At 36.3% G+C, this 8,780-nt stretch overlaps 1 protein-coding gene across 4 annotated transcripts in view; it reads left to right on the top strand.

The window, feature by feature from the left end:
* The window catches only part of Tfg (TRK-fused gene), a 27,654-nt gene extending 20,700 nt beyond the window's left edge, over window positions 1-6,954 (top strand). The window contains exons 6-9 of one of the 4 annotated variants that reach the window (XM_026786441.1): window positions 1,843-1,971; window positions 3,446-3,535; window positions 5,385-5,425; window positions 6,148-6,223. In XM_026786441.1, the coding sequence (XP_026642242.1) occupies window positions 1,843-1,971; window positions 3,446-3,535; window positions 5,385-5,419 (254 nt within the window). In that variant the 3' untranslated portion in view covers window positions 5,420-5,425; window positions 6,148-6,223. Of the gene's footprint in view, window positions 1-1,842; window positions 1,984-3,445; window positions 3,536-5,384; window positions 5,426-6,147 lie in introns of all 4 variants that reach the window. The other 3 variants (XM_026786439.1, XM_026786432.1, XM_005344955.3) reach the window with 3 other exon arrangements.
* The last annotated feature ends 1,826 nt before the right edge of the window (window positions 6,955-8,780 follow it).

Below are 8,780 nucleotides of genomic sequence, written 5' to 3' on the forward strand. Positions count from 1 at the left end.
GCACCTTGGGGTGCGACACACATGATTGGAAATGGGTTAGTCCAGGAGCGAGAGTTAGCCGAGAAAAGGGCTAAAGCTAAAGAGCCAAGCAGTGTTTAAATGAATACAGTGTCCGTGTAATTATTTAGGGTATAAAGCTAGCCGTGTGGGCAGCGGGGTGCTGGGGAGCAGCCCCACCACTCATATTACTACAACTACATTTCAATTCTTAATAGTAGCAAAATTACATCTATGAAGTAGCAACAAAATAACTTTAGGGTTGGAGGTCACCACAACATGAGGAACTGTTTCAAAGGGTCACAGCATTAGGAAGGTTGAAAACCACTGACTTAGGGGAAAGGAATATATTTTGGTTTGTTTTGTCCCAGTAATCCCAGTTCATGATCCATTGGCTCCATTAGCTTGCTCCTGAAACAAGGCAAAGCACCACAGGTGCTGAGTGTGTATAAGAGAAGGCTGTTTACTTTATGGTGGTCAGGAGACAAATGAACATGTAAAGGAGGGCTAGAGACAAGATAAATTACTAGAGTACCTGTTCTCAAGAACCCCCTCCCTTTTTACCTTCTAATAGCCCACTCAACTGTCAGTTTATCAGTGGGGGTAATCCAGGTATGAGATCCAAGCACTTTTGTTTCAGACACTTTTCAAAAGTTCATCAGCCTTAGTACTTGGTCTTTGGTGACTTTTTGGATTTAAACCATTATAAATTCTGAGGCCATAACACTTGAGCAGTTAGAGACTGCTTTCAGGAAATGATAGTGAGGATTTAAATCAAGCTTTAAGGTGGTAATTGCTTTTAGAAGATTTTACTGTAAGCTCTCTTTAACTCATAACCCCTTCAAGTGGCCTTGAAGTCAGAATTAGGGTGTGTTACATAATTAAAAGGCATGTGATGCTGAGAGATTCTGTAACCTGCCCAAACCAGCAGTCACTATTAGTTCTGACAATGCAGCTTGAGTAATTGAACTCCACAAACTCTAAGTCACTCCTCTGTATTGCTAACATGACTTAAAAGAGTAAACCATCTGTAGTTGTCTTCAGAATAATATGCTCTTTGACTGTCATAGTATTAGGGCTGTACAGAGAATCTAGATTGTCTGTATTCGCTTCTGTGTTCCTTATTCTAGCAGAATTTGATTGACAACACGTGTCAGCAGAGTCCTAGACATTGTGGAAGCACAAAAGAACCAGAGCATGGCCAAAGTTTTTAGTCTTCAGGAAACTGGAGCCTGTATAGAAAAACAAAGTAGAAATCAGTGTGGCTCATAATAAAAGCCATAGAGAAACTGACTAGGGAATAAAGTATAAGACAATAGGCTTGTTAGGGTTGTAACTAGATTTTCAAGAATGTCATTTAATTATGTGACTGTTGTAATTAATCATAAAGAGTGGAGGAATAGTGCTAAGTAGAGGCCAAAACATTAGATATCTTATAAAACTATGGGGTGGGTTATTTTAAGTAAAAGAGGAACATGTGAGAAGTGAATGTTTGGATCCCTGAATATAAACAAGATGATTGCATTGACTTAATAGACAGACCTGCTTAAGAAAGAAGTACTGTTTTTGGTTGACTGTAGATAGGAGGTGTTGATTGACATGGGTGGTTAGGACTCAGGAATTTAGCCTTTCACACATTGTAGAGAATGATTTCCTATTTTGACTTTGCATCCTAAAGACTGGAACAAAGTGAAAAATAAAGAGCACATAAATCTAGTGTATTCTTGGTGATGTGATTGTTGTGTAGTGATTTTATTTTTGATGTTATTAACCTGTACTTTTAGCTGTGCTTGTTAGCGAAAGGCCTTGGACAGGATAATTAACTGACTTTTCATGACCATCCAGGGCCACCCAGTGCTCCAGCAGAAGACCGCTCTGGGACTCCTGACAGTATTGCTTCTTCCTCCTCAGCCGCTCACCCGCCAGCAGTTCAGCCACAGCAGCCTCCATATACAGGAGCTCAGACACAAGCAGGTCAGATTGAAGGTAAAATAGCCTTCAGAGCCCGTGTGGGAAGGGACATGTTCAGACGTATTTATTGAGGCATTATTGGTCATGGCAATCCATATTCATAGGTAACCCCATTGTCTACAGAAACGTAAAATAGTTTTTCTTCACTGACATGGTGTGATTTGGTGTCATAGAACCAAATAATATATTGGATACGGTTCTGACTATTGAAAATTAGAAAAAGAGGATGAAAATGTTTAAGGTAATATAAACACAAAGTGAAAGATGGTGGGGTGAAATGACTTTATACTCTGCCTTCCAAAAACTGTATATTTTCTGTCACTTATAAAGATTTTTAAATAGAGATGATGAGGCATAATTTTAGTTTAAATTAATTTTAGATTGATTATTTGGTTAGCAGTGCATTTTAGGTTAATTTTCTTTCTCTCCAAGTTATGTGTCTTCAATAAGTAATTTAATCTCCGGGTTGTGATTTTTTCCTTAAAAAAAAAACGTGAAAATTGGACTAAACTAATAGTTTCAAAAAAGCTTATTAATCATGAAATTGAAAACCTAGTATTTAAATGGGCTGATTGGTATGTTTGAAGGATCTCAGATCAGCAAATGAGGAGCCTCACTGAAAAACACAGAATTCTGCAGAACATACCTTACTGAGAAATGTGTCATTAGATAACTTTGGCCTTGTGTAAACACCATGGAGTAGTAGTTCTCAACCTTCCTAATGCTTTGACCCTTTAATACAGTTCCTCATGTTTTAGTGACCTCCAGTGATAAAATTATTTTGTTGCTACTTCATAACTGTAATTTTGTTACTGTTATGAATTGTAATGTAGATATCCATGTTTTCCTACTGTCTTTGGGGGTTGCAACCCACAGGTTGAGAAACACCGCTTTAGAGCATCTTTATACAAACTAAGGCTGCACCAACATCAATAGATGATACAGTATAGTATATTACACAGTGAGTGACCATGTTGAAAATAATTTAAGAAAATAAAAGAACAATGTTACTCAAAAGCCAGTGCTTTTCTTCCTCTGTATAATTTGATAGATGCTAAAAATTAAATGACTTGTAATGAGAAAAGTGCTATGAATCTTCAGATAGGTATTGCTAACATAAGGATATGTGAAACTACATGGCAATGTATTGGTTCCCTTTCTCTGATTACTTACCTGATGGTATATTGTTTTAAAAATGTGTTTTCTGGAGTTTATGAAGTGTGGTAGTCACTAGAGTAACATCAGAAAAAACCTTGCCACCCGCTAACATTCTTAGCAGTTTACCTACTGCAGAGTAAGCAGTCACTTCTTAAATTACTCGTTCTTGTTTTCATAGACGTTTAAAGTATAATGTATATATTGTATATTATTACTCAGTGTGCTTACGTATTATAATTGGGAGGAAATGTAAAGGTGCCCTACAAATATTTCTCTTCCAAATTAAATCTTAGTTTTCTGTCTGTTTTTTCTTTCATAGGTCAGATGTACCAACAATACCAGCAGCAGGCTGGCTACGGGGCACAGCAACCTCAGGCTCCTCCTCAACAGTACGGTATTCAGTATTCAGGTAAGCAGGTGCTAAAGGGAGTTAATTTGCAGCTTTTGATCTGTTTCTGTATTCACTAAATTTTAAGTTCTCCCTTATTAGTACTTGATCTATAATACTTACATTGTCATAATAGGTGATAAGTGCTTACTAGGGGAAGCAGTACCTATTTACATTTAAATTGTTGTGTTTTTATCAAATCAGCATTTTTTTTCCAGTGAGCAAATATGATGTAATATAGGTGATTCTGCAATAATCAGTAGTATAAAAATGTTTTACTAACATTAATAATCTAATCTCTTAGAGAACTTCAAATTGAGAAAAAAATTAAGATTTTCTTCTTTATCTGTATCACTCAATAATTCTAGGGTACTCTTAAGTATTTGTGGATATATCAATAATATAACAACACATGCAGAAGCAAAATGTCATTTTTTTTTTTTAGTGTTGTTCTTTTAAATTAAAAATAAAGTCTGTGGCACAAATTATATATGTATAGAAATAATAGGCTGCCAGAGCTGAAGAAACGGTGTCATCATCTGATGTAGGAGTTCCTTTCAACCCTCTTTGTGCTTCAGGGCTTCCCGAGTCCTACTCCTTTTGACTTTATCTTGCTTGGAGGGACTTGGGCTTTGTTATTTTAAAAGCATCACAGGTCATTGTATAGCCAGGATGAGGACCACTGGTTTTGTCCTCCTCACTCAAGACATGAGATACTGATTGAGGGAGCTGGAACAGAACCTTGTTCTCTTGACTTAGACCATTTTATATTCTCCAATGTAGAGCAGAGTGATCAATATTTTAGGGGTGATTGTAGCTGTTTGTTTTATTGATTAAAAAACCTATATCTTCTAATTTGTGATAGTATTCACCTGACGTTACATTCATTTTTGGGAGTTTTGGGGGTGCAGCAATGGAGACAAGTAGATGTAATAGAGAAATATTGCTGTTTTATGATTGACTCAGTAGACTGCTACTGACATGGCCTTGTTAGCACTTACTACTGTTTCCTCTCCTGGGCAATAAAGAAGACTCCAGGTGCTTCCTGATTCAATTTAAAGAAAAAATTTAGATTCCAGTTGCAGAATGAAAAGACAGTTGTTTTGTTGTTTCCCCTTCAAATGGGTTAGTCATTTTCAGTATAAAAGTGTTCCCCAAAATTTTACAGTAAAAAGCTACACTTGAAAATTTTTATGGGCGTTGGCGAGTTGGCTCAAGGTTGGGAGCACTCACCGTCTTCCAGAATAACAGAGCTCACTTTCTGGCATCCACGGTGATGGCAGCTTATGACCACCGAAATCAGCAAGTCCTGTGCCCTCTTCTGGCCTCTGGATGGGTCATACACACACAATTCTAAAAGCTTTGCATAAAAGAAAGGAGAAGGAAGTTACATGATATTTAAGATCCTACCATAAATTATTTTAATTCAGTATTCAGATGTTACCATGAGTAAAATGTTTTAGAAACTTGATTCCTAAGCTTTCTCTTAGAAGTTTTAGTCAGAGTCTTCACTGAGTTAAATTTAGTACTTTTCAAATTTCCTGTTATTTATGATCCACTAGTCCTATTTCCTTGACTTTGAGAACTGTGGAAATAAGCAGCTAATTTCTCTGCATGGAGACTAGTTAGTGCTTTTGGTAGTGACACTGACCAATCGCTGACACTTTTGGTTTGCCAGTTTTCCCTCTGACCTTTTCCAGTTTCATTCATGGACTATATCATAAAGGTTTCTTTCATAAGTAAATTTTGAGCCCAGGTTCAAGGTGAGTTCAGAATGTACTCAAATTCATTCAATCCTTTTTTTTTCTTAAATGCAGGGTTGTACATATTTTAATAATTGTCTTATGTATCTGGTATTTAATGCTGACAGGATTCCAGTCAATGGAGAGGTTTCATTGCAAGTAGCTGCAGGTGTGTTTCATGGTAGAGAATAACAGTTTTTCAGTGAAGCAGATTTTATTTTTAATTATATCCTAGTAAATAATGAATATAGATGTTGATTTTGTGGGGTAATGTGGTATGTTTCTTTGTTTGTTATGCCATACTAAGTCAAAATTTGAGTTGTAAACGCAAAGTATCAGATGCCAAAATAAAAGATTTTAAGAATTGTAAAAATGGTACTTAGTTATTATTCTTAAGTTATTCATAGGTATTATAGTGAATACACTTCAAAACACTTCATTTATGTGGCGTATTTGTAGCATTGTTTCATTTCTAAAGTTCCTGTCTCTAATGTTTTCATGTAGTACTGTTAAATAGGACTTCCCTCCAGCCCTGATTAGTTAGAACTTTGCTTTTATGATTTTTGTCTTCCTAGGAAGCATAATTATTTCACTTATTATTTGAGAATCTATTCTAGGAATTATGTGCAAATGGGAATTTGCTTAAGGGTTTTTTGGTTTCAGAGCAACTGAAAAGATGTGTACAGTAACTTGAATTTTAGAATATAGGATTAAAAATTATCTGGAAAATTTATATAACTACTTGGCCTTGATATTTTGTGCTGGACTCATTATGTAAATGCTTGTGAATACATTTATTAAATTTTTAATCATTTTTGGTCCATAGACTAATTCTCTGGAAAACTTTCACCTAAAGAACCAAGACATATGTTACTTATTTTGCTTTTTCAGCTAGTTACAGCCAGCAGACTGGACCCCAACAACCTCAGCAGTTCCAGGGATATAGCCAACAACCAACTTCCCAGGCACCGGCTCCTTCCTTTTCTGGTCAACCACAACAACTGCCTGCTCAACCACAACAGTACCAGGCGAGCACTTACCCTCCACAAACTTACACTACCCAAACATCTCAGCCTGCTAATTACACTGTGCCCCCTGGTGCTCAGCCTGGAATGGCTCCAAGTCAGCCTGGTGCTTACCAACCCAGACCAGGTTTTACACCATCTCCTGCAGGTACCATGACCCCTCCTTCCAGTGGGCCTAACCCTTATGCACGTAACCGTCCTCCTTTTGGTCAGGGCTATACCCAACCTGGACCCGGTTATCGATAAGGAGGTTCAGCTACACTCTTGATAGCTAATTGCCTCCCAAAAGACTACAATACTATTTTGTTTCAATTTGTACTCTATTGAAGTTCAAAAATTTAAAAAGCAGAGCAATTTTTATGATATCATTGTTGCTGTTAATTGAAAATATAATTTGCTGGAATACAAACACAAAAAGACCAAAATGAACATTGTTTCCTCCCCTGCTTAAAATTGTAGCAGCTTCCTAGTTATTTTGGGACACTATTGCGTATAAAATGATTGGCTTTCTAGTTCCCAGAGGATATTAAAAAGCTAGGCTAAGGTTTAGCCATCACACTTGGCTATTTACTATTAACATGATGTACTAAAAGTAGAGCCCTTTGAGAAGACAACTAGACATTATGTATCAATGTAACATTGATAGGCTAATAAAGGTGATTGAATCCAATAATGGTCTTGATGTTTATTTCAGACGTAAGGAAACTTGACATCTTATTGGTATATGGTCTTCAAATACAATTTATGAAATTGATTTCCATTCAGGGAAAAATGTATATGACATATTAGATTGACTTAGAATGTAAACACAATAGGGGTTTGGCAGCTCTTAATTTTCTGATTTTCCTTATGCAGATAAAGGTATATTTACATATTGGCAAACTATTCAGAACATTTTTAAAATCACTTTAAAAACCTACATCTTTTTACTGCAGAGTTTATATTTGCTTGGAAAGTACAAAATGTAGCATTGATAAAACTGAAGCATATTAAAAGATACACATAGAGAAAAGTCTTTTCAGGGCAGGCAATAGTATTCTTGCTCCCTCCGAAATATGTGCCCCTCTTTTCATGAAAATGAGTGAGTTTCGTTACAAGTTGAGTAAACAGTGTCACAAAACAACCTCTCATACATTCATTCATGGCCTTAATGTATAAATATATACTATCCTCTAGAACAATAGCATCATCTCACATGCATTGTCTTTCATGCTGACTGTACACTCAGTCTCTACATACAGCTTGAAAAGAACCACAGAGCTGCTCAAAAGGAAGAGTTTGAGAAAGTATTTTTAGATGTAATATTATGGGTACAGAATAAAAAAATTAAAATTTATCATTTGACATGTCAGATTATCAGCTGTTTGGTTGAGATAAAATTACATAAATTTTTCTTTTCAGTAATTTGCTGGTAGGTTATGGAGAAGTTAGCATGAATACGTAACTATTTAAACTCAAAAATCTGTTCATCTGATGCTAACAAATTGAAGTTTACGTAATTTTAGATATTAGAACTACTTTCTCTCACATGTCTATGCTGAAGATTATTTGATCCAATAAGTTAAACCAAGTAGAGATTTATGAGATTAACTCACCAACAACACATACACTTTCTATAAAGCATATTAAAGGTTTTTGACATTAATTTTGTTATAAAAGTATCTGAAAACATTAACAACATTGTGATAAATAATATATAAGTGTTCTCTTAAAATATCACGAATAGGGAGCCCGCTTCCCTAAAAATGTTACTCTGTTAATGTTAATATCTTGCTTTCTTAAAATGACTTTGTAAACCTGATAAATAGTCTGAGTAATCTTTTCTAATAATGAACATCTAGTGCTGCTCTCTGTCAGGCTGTGGACTTTTATACACAGTGAACAAATAGCTTGGAGTGGGGGTGACAAACACCGTAGGATTTCAACGGGTTCTTTGTTTCTTTGGAAACAGCTGTGCTGTAGCTACCATTTCCCAGGAATTATTGTCCCACGTTCGTACCACTGGACATAATTGATTTGGGTGTGACCGCCTATCTCTCCAAACTGGACAGGTTCCTGACGAACGGCTCTGAAGTAGCCTAAGAGGAAAAAGAGTTTATTTAGTTTACTAGATCTTTCATGTCCTTGTTCACACCCTTCACAGATAGAAGGCTGTTCAGTGTAAAGGTTACTCCAAGTGAAGCAAAGCAATAGAGAAAACTAGTAATTATAGAGGATCTGATAACCAGAAACACAATGACCCTAGGACTTAAAAGCTTGGCATGTGTCTTAGCAAGTCAGTACTATAAGAGTAGTTTCAGCAGCCTCTTGATGTCCCTGTGTCTTGTACAGGCATCTTTTAAGAGGCTTGGTATTTTTGTGTTTGTGGACAAAATGTGTTACTAAAAACCTCAAATAGGTGTTTCCTGAGTGATCTGGACACTGTCCGCCGTTCTGCTCTGCTGAGGCAAGAGTTAAACTTTCAGTCCTCCCTACACAGCTGCTGCTAATATGTACTTA

This window comes from Microtus ochrogaster, chromosome 2 (genome assembly GCF_000317375.1).
Source record: "Microtus ochrogaster isolate Prairie Vole_2 chromosome 2, MicOch1.0, whole genome shotgun sequence".
Lineage (NCBI taxonomy): Eukaryota > Metazoa > Chordata > Mammalia > Rodentia > Cricetidae > Microtus > Microtus ochrogaster.